Below are 27518 nucleotides of genomic sequence, written 5' to 3'. Positions count from 1 at the left end.
GTTTTTGTGCTGGTCAAGGGCAGTCAGGTCTGGAGTGAACCCAGGGCTATATCTGTTCCTGGTTCTAAATGTTTTGAAAGGGGAATGCTTATTTAAGATGGTGAGGAAAGCACTTTTAAAGAATGACCAGGCATCCTCCATATGATATTGATGTATTGTTTGTGTGTATTCCAGTGCCTGTTTCTCCTTCTCTTGTCTTCTCATCGCCTACGGAGCATACAACCCTGATGGTGAGTAGACTACCTAGCATACAACCCTGATGGTGAGTAGACTACCTAGCATACAACCCTGATGGTGAGTAGACTACCTAGCATACAACCCTGATGGTGAGTAGACTACCTAGCATACAACCCTGATGGTGAGTAGACTACCTAGCATACAACCCTGATGGTGAGTAGACTACCTAGCATACAACCCTGATGGTGAGTAGACTACCTAGCATACAACCCTGATGGTGAGTAGACTACCTAGCATACAACCCTGATGGTGAGTAGACTACCTAGCATACAGTACCATGTCACCTAACTACCATATCACTATCAGTACATCACCTAGCTACTATGTCACCTAACTACCATTTCACCAAAATAACACACTACATTACCTAGCTACTATGTCACCTAACTACCATATCACTATTACTACATCACCTAACTACCATATCACCAAAATAACACACTACATTACCTAGCTACTACATCACCTAACTACCATATCACTATCACTAACATTGACAGGTCAGGGAATCAGCCTCAAAATCCTTCATCAGTGATTTAAAAACACCAATCGGGACAAGTTCTTCCAGTTTATAAGTGTTTTGTAAGGTGTTCCAGGACGATGGGGCAGAGTACATAAAAGACCTTTTACCAAATTCAGTTCGGACATTTGGAACAGTTTATCCTGCTAACTGTTCTGTGGGTCTGACGGTGTCTCCGTCTTCCTCCACAGAGCTGTCAATCCTCATCTTCATCGCGCTGACATTTAATGGCTTCGGAGGAATGTGCATGACCTTCACATCCCTCACGGTAAGAGAGAGAGAGAGTATGGTACAGTGTCTGTCTGAGAGAGAGGAACAGTGTGAGTGTGTGTGTATGGTACAGTCAAATCAAAAATCAAATCAAGTTTATTTTATATAGCCCTTCGTACATCAGCTAATATCTTGAAGTGTTGTACAGAAACCCAGCCTAAAACCCCAAACAGCAAGCAATGCAGGTGTAGAAGCACGGTGGCTAGGAAAAACTCCCTACAAGTGTGTGTGAGGGTGTCTGTGTGAGTGTGTGTATGGTGTGTCTGTGTGAGTGTGTGTATGGTGTGTCTGTGTGAGTGTGTGTATGGTGTGTCTGTGTGAGTGTGTGTATGGTGTGTCTGTGTGAGTGTGTGTATGGTACAGTGTCTCTGTGTGTGTGTGTTCAGTTCAGATTTCTCCAAATTCACTTGTGATCCAAAACAGAAAGTGTGTTTCATTGACGTATGTGTGTGTTTTGCATATTGTTTGTCACGTTGTCTGTGTAAAGAACATTGTGTCATTCGGGCCTCAGTTGGTTTCATAGATTTTCTGTTTTGCATCACACAAACCCATATCACCTAGATACCATATCAAAATGTCAGCACACAAACCCTCCTGTTTCCTCTCTCCCTCCTTCTCTCTCTGGCCAGGCGCCCTGTCTCCTGTCCTGTGGTCACGATAGAGAGGGAGAGAGAGAGAGTAGAGAAAGATAGAAAGGGATAAAGGTCATTATCACTGTTCCAGTACTTCTCCCCCCCATTTTGCTTTGAACAACAACAACACAGACTTGCTCCAACTCTCTCTCTCTCTCCAAATCTCTCTCTCTCTCCAACTCTCTCTCTCTCTCTCTCTCTCTCCAACTCTCTCTCTCCAACTCTCTCTCTCCAAATCTCTCTCTCTCTCTCTCTCTCCAACTCTCCAACTCTCTCTCTCTCTCTCTCTCTCTCTCTCTCTCTCTCTCTCTCTCTCCAACTCTCTCTCTCTCTCTCTCCAACTCTCTCTCTCTCTCTGTCTCTCTCTCTCTCTCTCTCTCTCTCTCCAACTCTCTCTCTCTCCAACTCTCTCTCTCTCCAACTCTCTCTCTCTCTCTCTCTGTCTCTGTCTCTGTCTCTGTCTCTGTCTCTGTCTCTCTGTCTCTCTGTCTCTGTCTCTCTCTCTCTCTCTCTCTCTCTCTCTCTCTCTCTCTCTCTCTCTCTCTCTCTCTCTCTCTCTCTCTCTCTCTCTCTCTCTCTCTCTCTGTCTCTCTGTCTCTCTGTCTCTCTGTCTCTCTGTCTCTCTGTCTCTCTCTCTGTCTCTCTGTCTCTCTCTCTCTCTCTCTCTCTCTCTCTCTCTCTCTCTCTCTCTCTCTCTCTCTCTCTCTCTCTCTCTCTCCAACTCTCTCTCTCTCTCTCTCTCTCTCTCTCCATCTCTCTCTCTCTCTCTCTCTCCCACATATCTGAATCCTTAATGTAGATCCACAATGAAACATTGTACCATTCAAGGACAGACAAGCACAGAGAGTTAGAGAGGTGAAAGACAGAGGGGGGGTAGCTAACTACTGGAACTACACACTACTGTGTTACCATGTAGCGGTGTAGCTAACTACTGGAACTACACACTACTGTTTTACCATGTAGCAGTGTAGCTAACTACTGGAACTACACACTACTGTTTTACCATGTAGCGGTGTAGCTAACTACTGGAACTACACACTACTGTTTTACCATGTAGCGGTGTAGCTAACTACTGGAACTACACACTACTGTTTTACCATGTAGCGGTGTAGCTAACTACTGGACCTACACACTACTGTTTTACCATGTAGCGGTGTAGCTAACTACAGGAACTACTCACTACTGTTTTACCATGTAGCGGTGTAGCTAACTACTGGAACTACACACTACTGTTTTACCATGTAGCAGTGTAGCTAACTACTGGAACTACACACTACTGTTTTACCATGTAGCAGTGTAGCTAACTACTGGACCTACACACTACTGTTTTACCATGTAGCGGTGTAGCTAACTACTGGAACTACACACTACTGTTTTACCATGTAGCAGTGTAGCTAACTACAGGAACTACTCACTACTCACAACAGAAAAATATCCTATGGCGTTCTGCATTAGCATCGAACAGCCCCCGTGATATGCAACTTTTCAGGGAAGCTAGGAACCAATATACACAGGCAGTTAGAAAAGCCAAGGCTAGCTTTTTCAAGCAGAAATTTGCTTCCTGCAACACAAACTCCAAAAAGTTCTGGGACACTGTAAAGTCCATGGAGAATAAGAACACCTCCTCCCAGCTTCCAACTGCACTGAAGATAGGAAACACTGTCACCACCGACAAATCCACTATAATTGAGAATTTCAATAAGCATTTTTCTACGGCTGGTCATGCTTTCCACCTGGCTACCCCTTCCCCGGTCAACAGCACTGCACCCCCCACAGCAACTCGCCCAAACCACCCCCATTTCTCTTTCTCCCAAATACAGTCAGCTGATGTTCTGAAAGAGCTGCAAAATCTGGACCCTTACAAATCAGCCGGGCTAGATAATCTGGACCCTTTCTTTCTAAAACTATCTGCTGAAATTGTTGCCACCCCTATTACTAGCCTCTTCAACCTCTCTTTCGTGTCGTCTGAGATTCCCAAAGATTGGAAAGCAGCTGCGGTTATCCCCCTCTTCAAAGGGGGGGACACTCTTGACCCAAACAGCTACAGACCCATATCTATCCTACCCTGCCTTTCTAAGGTCTTCGAAAGCCAAGTTAACAAACAGATTACCGACCATTTCGAATCCCACCATACCTTCTCCGCTATGCAATCTGGTATCAGAGCTGGTCATGGGTGCACTTCAGCCACGCTCAAGGTCATAAACGATATCGTAACCGCCATCGATAGGAAACAATACTGTGCAGCTGTATTCATTGACCTGGCCAAGGCTTTTGACTCTGTCAATCACCGTATTCTTATCGGCAGACTCGACAGCCTTGGTTTCTCTAATGATTGCTTCGCCTGGTTCACCAACTACTTCTCTGATAGAGTTCAGTGTGTCACATCGGAGGGTCTGTTGTTCGGGCCTCTGGCAGTCTCTATGGGGGTGCCACAGGGTTCAATTCTTGGACCGACTCTCTTCTCTGTATACATCAATGATGTCGCTCTTGCTGCTGGTGAGTCTCTGATCCACCTCTACGCAGATGACACTATTCTGTATACTTCTGGCCCTTCTTTTGACACTGTGTTAACAACCCTCCAGGCGAGCTTCAATGCCATACAACTCTCCTTCCGTGGCCTCCAATTGCTCTTAAATACAAGTAAAACTAAATGCATGCTCTTCAACCGATCGCTGCTTGCACCTGCCCGCCTGTCCAACATCACTACTCTGGACGGTTCTGACATAGAATATGTGGACAACTACAAATACCTAGGTGTCTGGTTAGACTGTAAACTCTCCTTCCAGACTCACATCAAACATCTCCAATCCAAAGTTAAATCTAGAATTAGCTTCCTATTCCGCAACAAAGCATCCTTCACTCATGCTGCCAAACATACCCTTGTAAAACTGACCATCCTACCAATCCTCGACTTCGGTGATGTCATTTACAAAATAGCCTCCAATACCCTACTCAATAAATTGGATGCAGTCTACCACAGTGCCATCCGTTTTGTCACCAAAGCCCCATATACTACCCACCACTGCGACCTGTACACTCTCGTTGGCTGGCCCTCGCTCCATACTCGTCGCCAAACCCACTGGCTCCAGGTCATCTACAAGACCCTGCTAGGTAAAGTCCCCCCTTATCTCAGCTCGCTGGTCACCATAGCAGCACCTACCTGTAGCACGCGCTCCAGCAGGTATATCTCTCTGGTCACCCCCAAAACCAATTCCTCCTTTGGCCGCCTCTCCTTCCAGTTCTCTGCTGCCAATGACTGGAACAAACTACAAAAATCTCTGAAACTGGAAACACTTATCTCCCTCACTAGCTTTAAGCACCAGCTGTCAGAGCAGCTCATAGATTACTGCACCTGTACATAGCCCATCTATAATTTAGCCCAAACAACTACCTCTTTACCTACTGTATTCATTTATTTATTTTTGCTCCTTTGCACCCCATTATCTCTATCTCTACTTTGCACTTTCTTCCACTGCAAACCAACCATTCCAGTGTTTTTTTTACTTGCTATATTGTATTTACTTCGCCACCATGGCCTTTTTATATTTTTATTTATTTTTATATATATTTTGTTTGCCTTCACCTCCCTTATCTCACCTCACTTGCTCACATTGTATATAGACTTATTTTTCACTGTATTATTGACTGTATGTTTGTTTTACTCCATGTGTAACTATGTGTTGTTGTATGTATCGAACTGCTTTGCTTTATCTTGGCCAGGTCGCAATTGTAAATGAGAACGTGTTCTCAATTTGCCTACCTGGTTAAATAAAGGTGAAATAAAATAAATAAATAAATAAAATGTAGGGGTGTAGCTAACTACTGGAACTACACACTACTGTTTTACCATGTAGCGGTGTAGCTAAATTCTGAACTACTTTTTCAAAGTAACTTCAGTTCAGTAAGCTGTATTTTTCTTTAAGGGTAACTTTAGTGTAAAATAACTTCTTCCAGTGTGAAGCAATTGGTAGATTGGTAACTATATATTTGGGAGTAGCTTCCCCAACACTGCAGAGTCAGGACATCAGTCTTCACACCTCTCTTCATCCTTCTGGTTCCCTCCCTCCTTCCATCCTTCTCTTGTGAATAACTGCAGTCCAGCGCTTTACCATGGTGACACACACTACCCAGTACAGTTACCATGGTTACACTACCAGTACAGTTGCCATGGTGACACTACCTAGTAAACTTCCCATTACAGTAAACATCCCCTCCTCCCTTTCTCCTCTCCTCCCCTCTTCTCCCCCTCTCTCTGTCCTTCCATTGTACAGTCTTTAAGAGCAGGCAGGTTAATCATTAGACTCTTTTAGTTGTGGTTCTGAGGTGAGGCCTGAGGTAGTAGTTGGGTAATAGTGGTGAGTTACAGCTGGGTTCAAGGTCAGGGTTAAAGAGAGCTCCTTTAGTTATGTAGATTACTGTTAACACGCACACGCACGCACACACACACGCACACACAGTGTTATGTAAGGGTGTGCTTGTTGTTGCTCAGCCACTCGTACAGACAGAGACAGAACAGTCTGTGAACACTGAACACTGAATTAATTGACAAATTATTGGGCCTCAACTGTTCTCTTCCTCTCTCTTTCTCTCTCTCTGTCTCTCACTCCTCTCTCCTCTCTCCATATCTCTCTCTCTCCTCTCTCCCTCCCTTTTCTCTCTCTCTGTCTCTCTCCTCTCTCCTCTCTCCATATCTCTCTCCTCTCTCCCTCCCTTTTCTCTCTCTCTGTCTCTCTCCTCTCTCCTCTCTCTCTTCTCTCCCTCCCCTTTCTCTCTCTCTGTCTCTCTCGCCCCCTTTTCTCTCTCTCTGTCTTTTCCTGGAAATATAAAAGAGTTGGTGCTCTGTTTCTCCTGAGCCCAGTTCTGTTTCCCCATTAGGTCTTTTAAGTGTTCAACAGCGTTGGATGGAAGACCAGACCCTGTGTGGCTGTGGTGTGACAGTCAGAACAGTTTGATCGGGTTCCCACCTCCCTTGTACCTCCCTGGTTCACCTCCAGAATACTGGTACTGCCTGGTACCACCCTCACAATGGCACTAGTGTCCCTAGCCCCTACCCCCAACACCTTGTCACTGCTATCCCTAACACTGTCCCACCACCCAGCCTGTCTCTGGGAGCTCAACAACAGGGCTGAGGAATGTACTGGCTGACGGTTGCTCCCACATAAACATCAGAGCCATTAGAACATTACTACTCCAGTGATCTGAGCACAGATTCACTTTTAATGCATTACTTTAGACTCCAAACCCTCAGAGAGAACCCCCAAACATCAAGGAGTAGAATACTACAGACTCCAAACCCTCAGAGAGAACCCAAACATCAAGGAGTAGAATACTTTAGACTCCAAACCCTCAGAGAGAACCACCAAACATCAAGGAGTAGAATACTACAGACTCCAAACCCTCAGAGAGAACCCAAACATCAAGGAGTAGAATACTACAGACTCCAAACCCTCAGAGAGAACCCAAACATCAAGGAGTAGAATACTACAGACTCCAAACCCTCAGAGAGAACCCAAACATCAAGGAGTAGAATACTTTAGACAGGAGTGTGATGTCCTTTCACATATCAGTAGACTGGAAATAGAAAGTTACTTTTTAATTGTTGTTTTCTCTCTCCTCCCACCTCTACCCCTTGCCTTTCTCTCTTTCTCCCCATCTCTCTCTTTCTCCCCATCTCTATCTCTCTCTCTCTCTGTCTCTTTCTCCCCATCTCTCTCTCTCTCTCTCTCTGTCTCTTTCTCCCCATCTCTCTCTCTCTCTGTCTCTTTCTCCCCATCTCTCTCTCTCCCCCTCCCTCCCCCTTCATCTCTCTCTCTCTCTCTCTCTCTCTCTCTCTCTCTCTCTCTCTCTCTCTCTCTCTCTCTCCCCCTCCCTCCCCCTTCATCTCTCTCTCTCTCTCTCTCTCTCTCTCTCTCTCTCTCTCTCTCTCTCTCTCTCTCTCTCTCTCTCTCTCTCTCTCTCTCTCCCCCTCTCCCTCCCCCTTCAGCTCCCTAACATGTTTGGTGATCTGCGCTCTACGTTCATTGCTCTGATGATCGGCTCCTACGCCTCCTCTGCTGTCACCTTCCCTGGAGTCAAGGTAACACACACAATTATTTTACTATTATCCAAACAATAAATTAGTTATAGACTAAGCAAGTCAGTTCTTATTTCTTATTTACAATGATATCCTACACCGGCCAAACCCTAACCAGGACAACGCTGGGCCAATTGTGCGCCACCCTATGGGACTCCAAATCACGGCCGGTTGTGATACAGGAAACAACGACAACAACAACTGTTATATATCACCTAGGAAACAACAACAACTGTTATAGATCACCTAGGAAACAACAACAACTGTTATAGATCACCTAGGAAACAACAACAACTGTTATAGATCACCTAGTTGTTTCCTAGGTGATCTATAACAGTTGTTGTTGTTTCCTTGGTGATCTATAACAGTTGTTGTTGTTTCCTTGGTGATCTATAACAGTTGTGGTTGTTGTTTCCTAGGTGATCTATAACAGTTGTTATTGTTGTTTCCTAGGTGATCTATAACAGTTGTTGTTGTTGTTTCCTAGGTGATCTATAACAGTTGTTGTTGTTGTTTCCTAGGTGATCTATAACAGTTGCTGTTGTTGTTTCCTAGGCGATCTATAACAGTTGTTGTTGTTTCCTAGGTGATCTATAACAGTTGTTGTTGTTTCCTAGGTGATCTATAACAGTTGTGGTTGTTGTTTCCTAGGTGATCTATAACAGTTGTTATTGTTGTTTCCTAGGTGATCTATAACAGTTGTTGTTGTTGTTTCCTAGGTGATCTATAACAGTTGTTGTTGTTTCCTAGGTGATCTATAACAGTTGTGGTTGTTGTTTCCTAGGTGATCTATAACAGCTGTTGTTGTTGTTTCCTAGGTGATATATAGCAGTAGTTGTTTCCTAGGTGATCTATAACAGCAGTTGTTGTTTCCTAGGTGATCTATAGCAGTTGCTGTTGTTGTTTCCTAGGTGATCTATAACAGTTGTTGTTGTTGTTTCCTAGGCGATCTATAACAGTTGTTGTTGTTTCCTAGGTGATCTATAACAGTTGTTGTTGTTGTTTCCTAGGCGATCTATAACAGTTGTTATTGTTGTTTCCTAGGCGATCTATAACAGTTGCTGTTGTTGTTTCCTAGGTGATCTATAACAGTTGCTGTTGTTGTTTCCTAGGTGATCTATAACAGTTGTTGTTGTTGTTTCCTAGGTGATCTATAACAGTTGTTGTTGTTGTTTCCTAGGCGATCTATAACAGTTGTTGTTGTTTCCTAGGTGATCTATAACAGTTGTTGTTGTTGTTTCCTAGGCGATCTATAACAGTTGTGGTTGTTGTTTCCTAGGTGATCTATAACAGTTGTGGTTGTTGTTTCCTAGGTGATCTATAACAGTTGCTGTTGTTATTTCCTAGGTGATCTATAACAGTTGTGGTTGTTGTTTCCTAGGTGATCTATAACAGTTGTTATTGTTGTTTCCTAGGTGATCTATAACAGTTGTTGTTGTTGTTTCCTAGGTGATCTATAACAGTTGTTGTTGTTTCCTAGGTGATCTATAACAGTTGTGGTTGTTGTTTCCTAGGTGATCTATAACAGCTGTTGTTGTTGTTTCCTAGGTGATATATAGCAGTAGTTGTTTCCTAGGTGATCTATAACAGCAGTTGTTGTTTCCTAGGTGATCTATAGCAGTTGCTGTTGTTGTTTCCTAGGTGATCTATAACAGTTGTTGTTGTTGTTTCCTAGGCGATCTATAACAGTTGTTGTTGTTTCCTAGGTGATCTATAACAGTTGTTGTTGTTGTTTCCTAGGCGATCTATAACAGTTGCTATTGTTGTTTCCTAGGCGATCTATAACAGTTGCTGTTGTTGTTTCCTAGGTGATCTATAACAGTTGCTGTTGTTGTTTCCTAGGTGATCTATAACAGTTGTTGTTGTTGTTTCCTAGGCGATCTATAACAGTTGTTGTTGTTTCCTAGGTGATCTATAACAGTTGTTGTTGTTGTTTCCTAGGCGATCTATAACAGTTGTTATTGTTGTTTCCTAGGCGATCTATAACAGTTGCTGTTGTTGTTTCCTAGGTGATCTATAACAGTTGCCGTTGTTGTTTCCTAGGTGATCTATAACAGTTGTTGTTGTTGTTTCCTAGGTGATCTATAACAGTTCTTGTTGTTGTTTCCTAGGCGATCTATAACAGTTGTTGTTGTTTCCTAGGTGATCTATAACAGTTGTTGTTGTTGTTTCCTAGGCGATCTATAACAGTTGTTATTGTTGTTTCCTAGGCGATCTATAACAGTTGCTGTTGTTGTTTCCTAGGTGATCTATAACAGTTGTTGTTGTTTCCTAGGTGATCTATAACAGTTGTTGTTGTTGTTTCCTAGGTGATCTATAACAGTTGTTGTTGTTGTTTCCTAGGTGATCTATAACAGTTGTTATTGTTGTTTCCTAGGCGATCTATAACAGTTGTTGTTGTTGTTTCCTAGGCGATCTATAACAGTTGTTGTTGTTGTTTCCTATGTGATCTATAACAGTAGTTGTTGTTTCCTAGGTGATTTATAACAGCAAATGTTGTTTCCTAGGTGATCTATAGCAATTGTTATTGTTGTTGTGTCCTAGGTGATCTATAACAGTTGCTGTTGTATTACATATTATCTATAACAGTTGCTGTTGTTGTTTCCTAGGTGATCTATAACAGTTGTGGTTGTTGTTTCCTAGGTGATCTATAACAGTTGTTGTTGTTGTTTCCTAGGCGATCTATAACAGTTGTGGTTGTTGTTTCCTAGGTGATCTATAACAGTTGCTGTTGTTGTTTCCTAGGCGATCTATAACAGTTGTTGTTGTTGTTTCCTAGGCGATCTATAACAGTTGTTGTTGTTGTTTCCTAGGTGATCTATAACAGTTGTTGTTGTTGTTTCCTAGGTGATCTATAACAGTTGCTGTTGTTGTTTCCTATGTGATCTATAACAGTAGTTGTTGTTTCCTAGGTGATTTATAACAGCAGTTGTTGTTTCCTAGGTGATCTATAGCAATTGTTATTGTTGTTGTGTCCTAGGTGATCTATAACAGTTGTTGTTGTTGTTTCCTAGGTGATCTATAACAGTTGCTGTTGTTGTTTCCTAGGTGATCTATAACAGTTGTGGTTGTTGTTTCCTAGGTGATCTATAACAGTTGTTGTTGTTGTTTCCTAGGTGATCTATAACAGTTGTTGTTGTTGTTTCCTAGGCGATCTATAACAGTTGTTGTTGTTGTTTCCTAGGTGATCTATAACAGTTGTTGTTGTTGTTTCCTAGGTGATCTATAACAGTTGTTGTTGTTGTTTCCTGGATTATCTATAATAGTTGTTGTTGTTTCCTAGGTGATCTATAACAGTTGTGGTTGTTGTTTCCTAGGTGATCTATAACAGTTGTTATTGTTGTTTCCTAGGCGATCTATAACAGTTGTTGTTGTTGTTTCCTAGGTGATCTATAACAGTTGTTGTTGTTGTTTCCTAGGTGATCTATAACAGTTGTTATTGTTGTTTCCTAGGCGATCTATAACAGTTGTTGTTGTTGTTTCCTAGGTGATCTATAACAGTTGTTGTTGTTGTTTCCTAGGTGATCTATAACAGTTGTTATTGTTGTTTCCTAGGCGATCTATAACAGTTGTTATTGTTGTTTCCTAGGCGATCTATAACAGTTGTTGTTGTTGTTTCCTAGGTGATCTATAACAGTTGTGGTTGTTGTTTCCTAGGCGATCTATAACAGTTGTTGTTGTTGTTTCCTAGGTGATCTATAACAGTTGTGGTTGTTGTTTCCTAGGCGATCTATAACAGTTGCTGTTGTTGTTTCCTATGTGATCTATAACAGTAGTTGTTGTTTCCTAGGTGATTTATAACAGCAGTTGTTGTTTCCTAGGTGATCTATAACAGTTGTTGTTGTTGTTTCCTAGGTGATCTATAACAGTTGTTGTTGTTGTTTCCTAGGCGATCTATAACAGTTGTTATTGTTGTTTCCTAGGCGATCTATAACAGTTGTTATTGTTGTTTCCTAGGCGATCTATAACAGTTGTTATTGTTGTTTCCTAGGCGATCTATAACAGTTGTTATTGTTGTTTCCTAGGCGATCTATAACAGTTGTTGTTGTTGTTTCCTAGGTGATCTATAACAGTTGTTATTGTTGTTTCCTAGGCGATCTATAACAGTTGTTATTGTTGTTTCCTAGGCGATCTATAACAGTTGTTGTTGTTGTTTCCTAGGTGATCTATAACAGTAGTTGTTGTTTCCTAGGCGATCTATAACAGTTGTTGTTGTTGTTTCCTAGGTGATCTATAACAGCAGTTGTTGTTTCCTAGATTATCTATAACAGTTGTGGTTGTTGTTTCCTAGGTGATCTATAACAGTTGTTGTTGTTGTTTCCTAGGTGATCTATAACAGTTGTTGTTGTTGTTTCCTAGGTGATCTATAACAGCTGTTGTTGTTGTTTCCTAGGCGATCTATAACAGTTGTTGTTGTTGTTTCCTAGGTGATCTATAATAGTAGTTGTTTCCTAGGTGATCTATAATAGTTGTTGTTGTTTCCTAGGTGATCTATAACAGTAGTTGTTTCCTAGGTGATCTTTAATAGTAGTTGTTGTTTCCTAGATGATCTATAATAGTTGTTGTTGTTGTTTCCTAGGTGATCTATAATAGTTGTTGTTGTTTCCTAGATTATCTATAACAGTTGTGGTTGTTGTTTCCTAGGTGATCTATAACAGTTGTTGTTGTTGTTTCCTAGGTGATCTATAACAGTTGTTGTTGTTGTTTCCTAGGTGATCTATAATAGTTGTTGTTGTTTCCTAGGTGATCTATAATAGTTGTTGTTGTTTCCTAGGTGATCTATAACAGTAGTTGTTGTTGTTTCCTAGGTGATCTATAATAGTTGTTGTTGTTTCCTAGGTGATCTATAACAGTTGTTGTTGTTGTTGTTTCCTAGGTGATCTATAATAGTTGTTGTTGTTTCCTAGGTGATCTATAACAGTTGCTGTTGTTGTTTCCTAGGTGATCTATAATAGTAGTTGTTGTTTCCTAGGTGATCTATAATAGTTGTTGTTGTTTCCTAGATGATCTATAATAGTTGTTGTTGTTTCCTAGGTGATCTATAATAGTTGTTGTTGTTTCCTAGGTGATCTATAATAGTTGTTGTTGTTTCCTAGGCGATCTATAACAGTTGTTGTTGTTTCCTAGGTGATCTATAACAGTTGTTGTTGTTGTTTCCTAGGTGATCTATAACAGTTGTTGTTGTTGTTTCCTAGGTGATCTATAACAGTTGTTGTTGTTGTTTCCTAGGCGATCTATAACAGTTGTTGTTGTTGTTTCCTAGGTGATCTATAACAGTTGTTGTTGTTGTTTCCTAGGCGATCTATAACAGTTGTTGTTGTTGTTTCCTAGGTGATTTATAACAGCAGTTGTTGTTTCCTAGGTGATCTATAGCAATTGTTATTGTTGTTGTGTCCTAGGTGATCTATAGCAATTGTTATTGTTGTTGTGTCCTAGGTGATCTATAACAGTTGCTGTTGTATTACATATTATCTATAACAGTTGCTGTTGTTGTTTCCTAGGTGATCTATAACAGTTGCTGTTGTTGTTTCCTAGGTGATCTATAACAGTTGCTGTTGTTGTTTCCTAGGTGATCTATAACAGTTGTGGTTGTTGTTTCCTAGGTGATCTATAACAGTTGTGGTTGTTGTTTCCTAGGTGATCTATAACAGTTGCTGTTGTTGTTTCCTAGGCGATCTATAACAGTTGTTGTTGTTGTTTCCTAGGCGATCTATAACAGTTGTTGTTTTTGTTTCCTAGGTGATCTATAACAGTTGCTGTTGTTGTTTCCTAGGCGATCTATAACAGTTGCTGTTGTTGTTTCCTAGGCGATCTATAACAGTTGTTGTTGTTTCCTAGGTGATCTATAACAGTTGCTGTTGTTGTTTCCTAGGTGATCTATAACAGTTGTTGCTGTTGTTTCCTGGATTATCTATAATAGTTGTTGTTGTTTCCTAGGTGATCTATAACAGTTGTTGTTTCCTAGGTGATCTATAACAGTTGTGGTTGTTGTTTCCTAGGTGATCTATAACAGTTGTTGTTGTTGTTTCCTAGGTGATCTATAACAGTAGTTGTTGTTTCCTAGGTGATCTATAACAGTTGTGGTTGTTGTTTCCTAGGTGATCTATAACAGTTGTGGTTGTTGTTTCCTAGGTGATCTATAACAGTTGTTGTTGTTGTTTCCTAGGTGATCTATAACAGTTGTTGTTGTTGTTGTTGTTTCCTAGGTGATCTATAACAGTAGTTGTTGTTTCCTAGGTGATCTATAACAGTTGTGGTAGTTATTTCCTAGGTGATCTATAACAGTAGTTGTTGTTTCCTAGGTGATTTATAACAGCAGTTGTTGTTTCCTAGGTGATCTATAACAGTTGTTGTTGTTGTTGTTTCCTAGATTATCTATAATAGTTGTTGTTGTTTCCTAGGTGATCTATAACAGTTGTGATTGTTGTTTCCTAGGTGATCTATAATAGTTGTTGTTGTTGTTTCCTAGGTGATCTATGACCTTGGTGTGACGTTCATCACCATCATGGTTGTCTGGGCAGCGTGTTCCGGCCTCGTCTTCTTCAACTGCTTCTTCAACTGGCCCGTGGAACCCTTCCCTGGACCCGAGGACATGGACTATAGGTACACACGAACGCACACAGAAACACACAGAAACACACAGAAACACACAGAAACACACAGAAACACACACACACACACACACACACACACACACACACACACACACACACACACACACACACACACACACACACACACACACACACACACACACACACACACACACACACACACACACACACACACACACACACACACACACACACACACACACACACACACACACACACACACACACACACACACACACACACACACACACACACACACACACACACACACACACACACACACACACACACACACACACACACACACACACACACACACACACACACACACACACACACACACACACACACACACACACACACACACACACACACACACACACACACACACACACACACACATACACACATACACACATACACACATACATACATACATACATACATACATACATACATACATACATACATACATACATAGTAGTAGTAACAGTAATACCAGCCATTAGGGGAGCTACATGTACAGTATTTTCCATCAGTGTGAGGTTAGGGTAGGCTGTATGTTCATGTAATGTGCAGTAGAATGTGCAGTAGAATGAGCAGTAGAATGTGCAGTAGAATGAGCAGTGGAATGAGCAGTGGAATGAGCAGTAGAATGAGCAGTGGAATGAGCAGTAAAATGAGCAGTAGAATGAGCAGTAGAATGAGCAGTGGAATGAGCAGTAAAATGAGCAGTAGAATGTGCAGTAGAATGTGCAGTAGAATGAGCAGTAGAATGTGCAGTAGAATGAGCAGTAGAATGTGCAGTAGAATGAGCAGTAGAATGAGCAGTGGAATGAGCAGTGGAATGAGCAGTAAAATGAGCAGTAGAATGTGCAGTAGAATGAGCAGTGGAATGAGCAGTGGAATGAGCAGTAGAATGAGCAGTGGAATGAGCAGTAAAATGAGCAGTAGAATGAGCAGTAGAATGAGCAGTGGAATGAGCAGTAAAATGAGCAGTAGAATGAGCAGTAGAATGTGCAGTAGAATGAGCAGTAGAATGTGCAGTAGAATGTGCAGTAGAATTTGCAGTAGTATGTACAGTAGAATTTGCAGTAGTATGTACAGTACTGTTAAAGGTTAGAGGTCAAGCTCCAGGTCAGCTCAGGAATGTTTAACTGTACTGTGTTACATTTACACTGGAATAACATGACTCCCTCCCTCCCTCCCTCCCTCCCTCCCTCCCTCCCTCCCTCCCTCCCTAGTGTGAAGGTAAAGTTCAGTTGGCTGGGTTTTGACCATAAGATCACAGGGAAGCAGTTCTACCATCAGGTGACCACGGTGGGGAAACGTCTGAGTGTGAGCAACAGTCTGAAGCAGAGAGAGCCCGCCACTAAGGAAGGACACAAACTCTGTCTCTCAACCATGGACCTGGAGGTCAGCAAAAAAACCAATGAGGAATGTAAGGACCCAGATCTTTATACAACACAATGTGGCCTCCCGAGTGGCGCAGTGGAAACAGTAGACACTAAAAAACATGCCACAATATTCTGCCAACTTAAAACAACACAACATACAGGTAACTACCAAAATAAAGGAAACACCAGCATGTCTTAATAGGGCGTTGGGCCGCCAACCGCCAGAACAGATTCAACGCACCTCGGCGTAGATTCTACAAGAGTCTGGAACTCTATTGGAGGGATGCAACACCATTCTTCCTGGAGAAATTCCATCATTTATTGTTTTGTTGATGCTGGTGGAAAACGCATGTCTCAGACCCCCGCTCCAGAATCTGCCAGAAGTGTTCTGGTGGGTTGAGATCTGGTGACTGAGACGGCCAGGGTATATGGTTGACATTGTTTTCATGCTCATCAAACCCTTCGGTGACCACTCATGCCCTGTGGATGGGGGTATTGTCATCCTGTGGGGTCATAGACATGGTAGATAAAATAATGGTCAAAATAATGGTCAAATGGGGATTTTTAAACAGAACCCTAAAGCATGATGGGAACCTGTGTGGAAGCAGGTGCTTTCAATATACGTTGTGTCCCTCCTTTACTAAGGTAGTTCCATTATTTTGGCAGTTACTTGAACATACCAACATGACACAATGTTCATACAACATAGCACAACCTTCATTCAATGTTCATACAACATAGCACAACCTTCATTCAATGTTCAAACAACATAGGGTAACAGTATAACTTTAGACCGTCCCCTCGCCCCGACCCGGGCGCGAACCAGGGACCTTCTGCACACATCAACAACGGTCGCCCACGAAACATCGTTACCCATCGCTCCACAAAGTCCGCAGCCCTTGCAGAGCAAGGTGCAACACTACTTCTAGGTTTCAGAGCAAGTGACGTAACTGATTGAAACGCTATTAGCGCGTACCCGCTAACTAGCTATCCATTTCACATCCGTTACAATAGCACAACCTTCATTCAATGTTCAAACAACATAGCACAACCTTCATTCAATGTTCAAACAACATAGCACAACCTTCATTCAATGTTCAAACAACATAGCACAACACAAAGTGCATGGTACAACATAACACAGTGTACATACAACACCAAACATATACTACAAAAACCTTGAAAACATTTGAAACACATCTCTTCTCTGCCTCCGCTTCTCTCCTTCAGCCCAGTCGTTCATGCAGAGCATCATCAGCCCTCTCTTCATCCTCTCTCTGGTCACCATGTCCATCACTCAGCTCCGTCTCATCTTCTACATGGGAGCTATGAACAACATCCTGGAGGGCCTCAGTGATGGAGACTTCAACACTGGTGGGTACTGCTGCTAGGGCTGGGTGAGCCATGTACAACATCCTGGAGACCTCAACACTGGTGAGTACTGCTGCTAGGGCTGGGTGAGCCATGAACAACATCCTGGAGACCTCAACACTGGTGAGTACTGCTGCTAGGGCTGGGTGAGCCATGTACAACATCCTGGAGGCCTCAACACTGGTGGGTTCTGCTGCTAGGGCTGGGTGAGCCATGAACAACATCCTGGAGACCTCAACACTGGTGAGTACTGCTGCTAGGGCTGGGTGAGCCATGTACAACATCCTGGAGACCTCAACACTGGTGGGTTCTGCTGCTAGGGCTGGGTGAGCCATGTACAACATCCTGGAGACCTCAACACTGGTGGGTTCTGCTGCTAGGGCTGGGTGAGCCATGTACAACATCCTGGAGGGCCTCAACACTGGTGGGTACTGCTGCTAGGGCTGGGTGAGCCATGTACAACATCCTGGAGGGCCTCAACACTGGTGAGTACTGCTGCTAGGGCTGGGTGAGCCATGAACAACATCCTGGAGACCTCAACACTGGTGAGTACTGCTGCTAGGGCTGGGTGAGCCATGAACAACATGCTGGAGGGCCTCAACACTGGTGAGTACTGCTGCTAGGGCTGGGTGAGCCATGAACAACAACCTGGAGGGCCTCAACACTGGTGGGTACTGCTGCTAGGGCTGGGTGAGCCATGAACAACATCCTGGAGACCTCAACACTGGTGAGTACTGCTGCTAGGGCTGGGTGAGCCATGTACAACATCCTGGAGGGCCTCAACACTGGTGGGTACTGCTGCTAGGGCTGGGGGAGCCATGTACAACATCCTGGAGACCTCAACACTGGTGAGTACTGCTGCTAGGGCTGGGTGAGCCATGAACAACGTCCTAGAGACCTCAACACTGGTGGGTACTTCTGCTAGGGCTGGGTGAGCCATGAACAACATCCTGGAGGGCCTCAACACTGGTGGGTACTGCTGCTAGGGCTGGGTGAGCCATGTACAACATCCTGGAGACCTCAACACTGGTGAGTACTGCTGCTAGGGCTGGGTGAGCCATGACCAACATCCTAGAGACCTCAACACTGGTGGGTACTGCTGCTAGGGCTGGGGGAGCCATGTACAACATCCTGGAGACCTCAACACTGGTGAGTACTGCTGCTAGGGCTGGGGGAGCCATGTACAACATCCTGGAGACCTCAACACTGGTGAGTACTGCTGCTAGGGCTGGGGGAGCCATGTACAACATCCTGGAGGGCCTCAACACTGGTGGATACTGCTGCTAGGGCTGGGTGAGCCATGAACAACATCCTGGAGACCTCAACACTGGTGAGTACTGCTGCTAGGGCTGGGTGAGCCATGAACAACATCCTGGAGACCTCAACACTGGTGAGTACTGCTGCTAGGGCTGGGTGAGCCATGTACAACATCCTGGAGACCTCAACACTGGTGAGTACTGCTGCTAGGGCTGGGGGAGCCATGTACAACATCCTGGAGACCTCAACACTGGTGAGTACTGCTGCTAGGGCTGGGTGAGCCATGTACAACATCCTGGAGACCTCAACACTGGTGAGTACTGCTGCTAGGGCTGGGTGAGCCATGAACAACATCCTGGAGGGCCTCAACACTGGTGAGTACTGCTGCTAGGGCTGGGTGAGCCATGAACAACATCCTGGAGGGCCTCAACACTGGTGGGTACCCCATATGGAAAAGAATCATGACAATCAAATGAGAATGTTGTACGGCAGGAGAAGATTATTTTAACAAAAATCTAATAAGTAATCTGGTAAGGATCTGGTAAGATATGTTTGCCATGTATGTCAGTGGTGTCATTGTATATGTGTTTTCTACATACAGTACCAGTCAAAAGTTTGGACACACCTACTCATTCCAGGGTTTTTCTTTATTTGTACTATTTTCTACATTGTAGAATAATAATGAAGACATCAAAACTATGAAATAACACATATGGAATCATGTAGTAAGGAAAAAAATTGTAAACAAATCTAAATATATGTTATATGTGAGATTCTTCAAAGTAGCCACCCTTTGCCTTGATGACAACTTTGCACACTCTTGGCAGTCTCTCAACCAGCTTCATGAGGAATGCTTTTCCAACAGTCTTGAAGGAGTTGCCACATATGCTGAGGACTTGTGTGTGTTTTAAAATGCACCTCTCTTCTTTTCCTCCTCCCTCTGTTCTTTCTCTCTCCTGTAGTGGAGAGAATGGAAGTTGGTAAGACCGCAGGCTTATTGGACTAGTCTAGTAGATATAACATCTAACCCTATTGGACTAGATATCACATCTAACCCTATTGGACTAGACTAGTAGATATCACATCTAACCCTATTGGACTAGACTAGTAGATATCACATCTAACCCTATTGGACTAGACTAGTAGATATCACATCTGACCCTATTGGACTAGACTAGTAGATATCACATTTAACCCTATTGGACTAGTCTAGTAGATATCACATTTAACCCTATTGGACTAGTCTAGTAGATATCACATCTAACCCTATTGGACTAGTCTAGTAGATATCACATCTAACCCTATTGGACTAGACTAGTAGATATCACATCTAACCCTATTGGACTAGATATCACATCTAACCCTATTGGACTAGACTAGTATAAATAACATCTAACCCTATTGGACTAGACTGGTAGATATAACATCTAACTCTATTGGACTAGACTGGTAGATATAACATCTAACCCTATTGGACTAGATATAACATCTAACCCTATTGGCCTAGACTAGTATAAATAACATCAAACCCTATTGGACTAGACTAGTATACATAACATCTAACCCTATTGGACTAGACTGGTAGTATAACATCTAACCCTATTGGACTAGACTGGTAGATATAACATCAAACCCTATTGGACTAGATCCAACATCAAACCCTATTGGATTAGACTAATAGATATACCATTTAAAACTAGCCTCTGTCTGTCCCTTAGCTTCCCTAGCCTCACTCAAGCCTAGCCTGTCTGTCTCTTAGCTTCCCTAGCCTCACCCAAGCCTAGCCTGTCTGTCTCTTAGCTTCCCTAGCCTCACCCAAGCCTAGCCTGTCTGTCTCTTAGCTTCCCTAGCCTCACCTAAAACTAGCCTCTCTCCTAGCCTCCCTAGCCTCACCTAAGACTAGCCTCTGTCTGTCTCTTAGCTTCCCTAGCCTCACCTAAAACTAGCCTCTGTCTCTTAGCTTCCCTCACCTAAAACTAGCCTCTGTCTCTTAGCTTCCCTAGCCTCACCTAAGACTAGCCTCTGTCTGTCTCTTAGCTTCCCTAGCCTCACATAAAACTAGCCTCTGTCTCCTAGCCTCCCTAGCCTCACCTAAAACTAGCCTGTCTGTCTCTTAGCTTTCCTGTTGTTAGCTACTGTCTCGGTTGTATAGACTGCTAACATGTAACATGGGGCCGCAGGTGGACTAGTAACTGAAAGGTTGCAAGTTTGAATCCCTGAGCTGACAAGGTACAAATCTGCCCCTGAACAAGGCAGTTAACCCACTGTTCCTAGGCTGTCATTGAAAATAAGAATTTGTTCTTAACTGACTTGCCTAGTTAAATATATATATATTTTTTAAATAGTGCAGAGTGGGGTGTGTCTTGTGGAGAGCTACCCTGCTGCAGGGTTTTGTTCCAGCCCTGCTCTAACACACCTCATTCTACTCATCAGTTAATGATCTCTAACAGCTGAATCAGGTGTGTTACAGCAGGGCAGGAGCAAAAGCCTGCACACTCAGTAGGTCTCCACAGGGAGGGTTGGCTACCTCTGCTTTAACCTTAGGTACTGTTAGGTACTGCTAGCACTAAACCCTATCCTTGTCAACAAAAAAAATCACGATTGGCTGTTCCCTCTTGGTGACCCGGTTGAACATGACTCCAACAGAGTCACCAGGAGGGATCAGCCAATGAAGTTGGAAGTCCCACCCAGTTGACTACATTACAATTGTGGAAGCCCTCAATGGCGCTGCCAGTGCTAATATGTCCTTTTGGCCACTAGAGACCTCTATATTCTCTACGTTCTCCCCCAACCTAGCCCAGTCCTTGACTGCCCTTGCCCTGAGCTAAACCAGTACTAGGTAGCTGCTAGCCTATCATCAGTTACTAGATCTACTACTCATTAACTTACTACAGTAATCATTAATGCTAAAACCCAGGAACTCTATGGATTAACATGGAATAGTTATTTATTAGACTGGCTAATAATCTGCTCTCTCTCTCTCTCTCTCTCTCTCCTCCTTCTCCTTCTCCTTCTCCCTCCTTCCCTCCCTCTCTCTCTCTCTCTCTCTCTCTCTCTCTCTCTCTCTCTCTCTCTCTCTCTCTCTCTCTCTCTCTCTCTCTCTCTCTCTCTCTCTCTCTCTCTCTCTCTCTCTCTCTCTCTCTCTTCCTCCTCTCTCTCTCTCTCTCTCCTCCTCTCTCTCCTCCTGTCTCCTGTCTCTTGTCTCTTTCTCCTCTCTCCACAGTCAGTTTGTACTCCTCTATCTTCGGCATGCTGCAGCTACTGTGTCTGATGACGACTCCTGTGATTGGTCAGATTATGGACTGGAAGCTGAAGGACTGTGAAGATGCAGAGGGGGAGGAGGAACCGTGCAGCAAGTAAGTTACTATGTCACCTATACCTTACATCCTAACCCCTAGGCCCTACAGAACATTTCAGAGGCACAAAGATCATACCCCCAAAACATTCTCATTTACAATAAAAGTGACTCCAAAATGACAATACATTATTCACCATTGGGCACAACATATTCTGAAACACAACCAAAACAAACAGAAAATGCATCCAGCAAGTTTGTAGAGTCACAAGCTTGGTGTAGTCATTGCGTGCTAGGAATGTGGGACCAATTACTAAACTTTTGACTACTTGAATAAACTATAAGTGAATTTGTTAAAATATTTACTTCAAGTAGGGGGGAGTAGATACACAAAGGGCTTTCATTTAAAATATCAAACAAATGGTGTAGTATAGCCAGCCAGCATAGTAAGTTAAGTCACTAGCCCTTACCCTCTATGGGGATCTGAGAGGTTTGGCTTAAGGGTTGATGAGAGGTGATCTCTTGATAGCATGATGTCTGTGTGATGGGATGTTGGGTATAAGATCGGACCTCCTCTCCCCTCTCGAACCCTAACCTCTTCAGGGACCAGCTCAAGGCCAAGCCCAGAGACAGACAGATCCAGAAGGTGACCAATGCAATGCGAGCGTTCATCCTGACCAACGTCCTATTGGTGGGATTCGGCATCACCTGCCTGGTGCCCAACCTCCCACTGCAGGTAAGTGCTCCATCCAGCTATCAATCAAACTAGTCGCCGCCTCCTCACCTTCTCCTGGCCAATCAGCAGTAGCTGTCCAGGACCAAAATTGGTGACAGCTGATGTAGGAATGAGATGTGAGTGGTGCTCTGTCGCCACCTATAGGCCTTCAAGTGGATCTACAGCTAGACACCACCACTACTCTCTATAGCAGACAGCATCACACCCTAGCCCCTACACCAGGCCTGGCCTGATTCAATACGGCCCGGGGAATCATGCTCAGATCACATGAAGAATTTGCGATAGTAAAGTTTTGAAAAAAGTATTTGTTATTCAAATTAAAAGCCCAATGAATAGTCACCTTTGTGTAATGATTTAACTCCCACCGCTTCTGGGACATTTATTTTGAAGGCACGTATAGATAACAACTGCACGAGGACAGACAAGCCGACACACACGTCACAGTTACAAATAGTAGCTAGCTAGAAATTGCGCAAAAAATAATTTTTCAAAGAAAAGGAAAGTAGACAATGAATGTAGGGTGTTCCAGTAAGTTTGGATATGTCTTTATTTAGGTATCAGGGAAAGCTGTGTGCTTGGTGTGCAAAGAGAGCATCGCTGTCTTGAAAGACTACAACTTGTCCCGACACTTCCAGACGAAGCATGCAGAGAAATATAGGACTATGTCTTCTGACACACAGCGTCAGCGTCTTCTGACACACAAAGCAGCATGGACTTTTCATAAAACTGCATTCAGCAAACGACGGAATTGCGAGAGCTAGCTATGTACTGTCCCACAAAATTGCTAAACACACCAAGCCATTCGCTGAGAGCGAATTCATTAAAGAATGTTTAATTGACTCTGCAGCAATACTTTGCCCCGACAAGAAAGAGCTGTTTGAAAATGTTTCCCTGTCAAGACGAACAGTGACACACAGCGTGTTGATGTAATCTTTATGTAATACATGTACCACTAGCCACTTTAAACTATGCCACTTTTATATGTTTACATACCCTACATTACTCATCTCATATGTATATACTGTACTCTATACCATCTACTGCATCTTGCCTATGCCGTTCTGTACCATCACTCATTCATATATCTTTATGTACATATTCTGCATTCCTTTACACTTGTGTGTATAAGGTAGTAGTTGTGGAATTGTTAGGTTAGATTACTTGTTGGTTATTACTGCATTGTCGGAACTAGAAGCACAAGCATTTCGCTACACTCGCATTAACATCTGCTAACCATGTGTATGTGACAAATAAAATTTGATTTGAGGACATCGCAGAGAATATGGAACAACAGTTGAAAGACAAGGTAAAGGATTTCACCTATTTCTCCTTGGCCCTGGATGAGAGCAGTGAAGCACGTGACACGGCGCAGTTGTTGATATTCTTACGAGGTCATAACCCCAGACTTTGAAATTACAGAGGCGCTTGTTTCAGTGCAGTCAATGAAGAGCACAACCACAGGGAAATATTTATTGGAGGAGGTTAATAAGTGTGTGGCAAAGCTGGGACTGAGTTTTGAAAAGTTATCCAGTGTGACCACTGATGGGTGCCAAAACTTGACAGGAAAAAACGTTGGCCTTTTGAAAAGGACACAAGATCAAGTAGCTGAGCTGAACCCAGATCAGAAAATGATTTTCCTACATTGCATTATTCATCAGGAGGTGCTCTGTAAATGTGTTCTGAAAAAGAGCCATGTTGTCACTAAAGTGGTCATCTTCAAAAGAGCAAAATGTTTAAACCACAGGCGGTTTGTCTCACTGTTGGAAGAGTCGGGTCATGCAGATCTCCACTACCACACAAACGTGAGATGGCTGAGTTTGGGGAAGGCGCTTAAAAGGGTGTGGGACCTTATACCCTAGCACCTTATACCCTAGCACCTTATACCCTAGCACCTTATACCCTAGCACTTTATAACCTAGCACCTTATACCCTAGCACCTTATACCCTAGCACCTTATACCCTAGCACTTTATACCCTAGCACCTTATACCCTAGCACCTTATACCCTAGCACCTTATACCCTAGCACTTTATAACCTAGCACCTTATACCCTAGCACCTTATACCCTAGCACCTTATACCCTAGCACCTTATACCCTAGCACTTTATACCCTAGCACCTTATACCCTAGAACCTTATACCCTAGCACTTTATAACCTAGCACCTTATACCCTAGCACCTTATACCCTAGCACCTTATACCCTAGCACCTTATACCCTAGCACTTTATAACCTAGCACCTTATACCCTAGCACCTTATACCCTAGCACCTTATACCCTAGCACCTTATACCCTAGCACTTTATAACCTAGCACCTTATACCCTAGCACTTTATAACCTAGCACCTTATACCCTAGCACTTTATACCCTAGCACCTTATACCCTAGCACCTTATACCCTAGCACTTTATACCCTAGCACCTTATACCCTAGCACCTTATACCCTAGCACCTTATACCCTAGCACCTTATACCCTAGCACTTTATAACCTAGCACCTTATACCCTAGCACCTTATACCCTAGCACCTTATACCCTAGCACCTTATACCCTAGCACTTTATAACCTAGCACCTTATACCCTAGCACCTTATACCCTAGCACTTTATAACCTAGCACCTTATACCCTAGCACTTTATACCCTAGCACCTTATACCCTAGCACCTTATACCCTAGCACTTTATACCCTAGCACCTTATACCCTAGCACCTTATACCCTAGCACTTTATAACCTAGCACCTTATACCCTAGCACCTTATACCCTAGACCTTTATACCCTAGCACCTTATACCCTAGCACCTTATACCCTAGCACTTTATACCCTAGCACTTTATACCTTAGCACCTTATACCCTAGCACCTTATACCCTAGCACTTTATACCCTAGCACCTTATACCTGAGCACCTTATACCCTAGCACTTAAAACCTGAGCACCTTATACCCTAGCACCTTATACCCTAGCACCTTATACCCTAGCACCTTATACCCTAGCACTTTATACCCTAGCACCTTATACCCTAGCACCTTATACCCTAGCACCTTATACCCTAGCACCTTATACCCTAGCACCTTATACCTGAGCACCTTATACCCGAGCACCTTATACCCTAGCACTTTATACCCTAGCACTTAATACCCTAGCACCTTATACCCTAGCACCTTATACCCTAGCACTTTATACCTGAGCACCTTATACCCTAGCACTTAATACCTGAGCACCTTATACCCTAGCACCTTATACCCTAGCACCTTATACCCTAGCACCTTATACCCTAGCACCTTATACCCTAGCACTTTATACCCTAGCACCTTATACCCTAGCACCTTATACCCTAGCACCTTATACCCTAGCACTTTATAACCTAGCACCTTATACCCTAGCACCTTATACCCTAGCACCTTATACCCTAGCACCTTATACCCTAGCACTTTATACCCTAGCACCTTATACCCTAGAACCTTATACCCTAGCACTTTATAACCTAGCACCTTATACCCTAGCACCTTATACCCTAGCACCTTATACCCTAGCACCTTATACCCTAGCACTTTATAACCTAGCACCTTATACCCTAGCACCTTATACCCTAGCACCTTATACCCTAGCACTTTATACCCTAGCACCTTATACCCTAGCACTTTATAACCTAGCACCTTATACCCTAGCACTTTATACCCTAGCACCTTATACCCTAGCACCTTATACCCTAGCACTTTATACCCTAGCACCTTATACCCTAGCACCTTATACCCTAGCACCTTATACCCTAGCACCTTATACCCTAGCACTTTATAACCTAGCACCTTATACCCTAGCACCTTATACCCTAGCACCTTATACCCTAGCACTTTATAACCTAGCACCTTATACCCTAGCACCTTATACCCTAGCACTTTATAACCTAGCACCTTATACCCTAGCACTTTATACCCTAGCACCTTATACCCTAGCACCTTATACCCTAGCACTTTATACCCTAGCACCTTATACCCTAGCACCTTATACCCTAGCACTTTATAACCTAGCACCTTATACCCTAGCACCTTATACCCTAGACCTTTATACCCTAGCACCTTATACCCTAGCACTTTATACCCTAGCACTTTATACCTTAGCACCTTATACCCTAGCACCTTATACCCTAGCACTTTATACCCTAGCACCTTATACCTGAGCACCTTATACCCTAGCACTTAAAACCTGAGCACCTTATACCCTAGCACCTTATACCCTAGCACCTTATACCCTAGCACTTTATACCCTAGCACCTTATACCCTAGCACCTTATACCCTAGCACCTTATACCCTAGCACTTTATAACCTAGCACCTTATACCCTAGCACCTTATACCCTAGACCTTTATACCCTAGCACCTTATACCCTAGCACCTTATACCCTAGCACTTTATACCCTAGCACTTTATACCTTAGCACCTTATACCCTAGCACCTTATACCCTAGCACTTTATACCCTAGCACCTTATACCTGAGCACCTTATACCCTAGCACTTAAAACCTGAGCACCTTATACCCTAGCACCTTATACCCTAGCACCTTATACCCTAGCACTTTATACCCTAGCACCTTATACCCTAGCACCTTATACCCTAGCACCTTATACCCTAGCACCTTATACCCTAGCACCTTATACCCTAGCACCTTATACCCTAGCACCTTATACCCTAGCACCTTATACCCTAGCACCTTATACCCAGGCACCTTATACCCGAGCACCTTATACCTGAGCACCTTATACCCGAGCACCTTATACCCTAGCACTTTATACCCTAGCACTTAATACCCTAGCACCTTATACCCTAGCACCTTATACCCTAGCACTTTATACCTGAGCACCTTATACCCTAGCACTTAATACCTGAGCACCTTATACCCTAGCACCTTATACCCTAGCACCGTATACCCTAGCACCTTATACCCTAGCACTTTATACCCTAGTACTTTATACCCTAGAACCTTATACCCTAGCACTTTATGCCCTAGCACCTTATACCTGAGCACCTTATACCCTAGCACCTTATACCCTAGCACCTTATACCTGAGCACCTTATACCCTAGTACCTTATACCCTAGCACCTTATACCCTAGCACTTTATGCCCTAGCA

General features: G+C 43.3%; 1 protein-coding gene across 5 annotated transcripts in view; it reads left to right on the top strand.

Moving 5' to 3' along the window:
* LOC139537971 (large neutral amino acids transporter small subunit 4-like) overlaps window positions 1–27518 on the top strand; it is a 60655-nt gene that overhangs the window by 21665 nt on the left and 11472 nt on the right. For 4 of the 5 annotated variants that reach the window (XR_011667646.1, XR_011667644.1, XR_011667645.1 and 1 more), the window contains exons 4-12: window positions 175–230; window positions 949–1025; window positions 7643–7735; window positions 14202–14335; window positions 15591–15787; window positions 16974–17117; window positions 19334–19351; window positions 21595–21727; window positions 22270–22402. Coding sequence is in view for 2 of the 5 variants with exons in the window: in XM_071339892.1 (XP_071195993.1) it covers window positions 175–230; window positions 949–1025; window positions 7643–7735; window positions 14202–14335; window positions 15591–15787; window positions 16974–17117; window positions 19334–19351; window positions 21595–21727; window positions 22270–22402 (985 nt within the window). In the remaining 3 variants the exon portion in view is untranslated. The remainder of the gene's footprint in view (window positions 1–174; window positions 231–948; window positions 1026–7642; window positions 7736–14201; window positions 14336–15590; window positions 15788–16973; window positions 17118–19333; window positions 19352–21594; window positions 21728–22269; window positions 22403–27518) is intronic. The other variant, XM_071339893.1, reaches the window with a different exon arrangement.

The sequence above is a fragment of the Salvelinus alpinus genome, chromosome 13, assembly GCF_045679555.1.
Source record: "Salvelinus alpinus chromosome 13, SLU_Salpinus.1, whole genome shotgun sequence".
NCBI classification, from domain to species: domain Eukaryota; kingdom Metazoa; phylum Chordata; class Actinopteri; order Salmoniformes; family Salmonidae; genus Salvelinus; species Salvelinus alpinus.
This window is presented reverse-complemented; position numbering and strand designations above follow the sequence as displayed.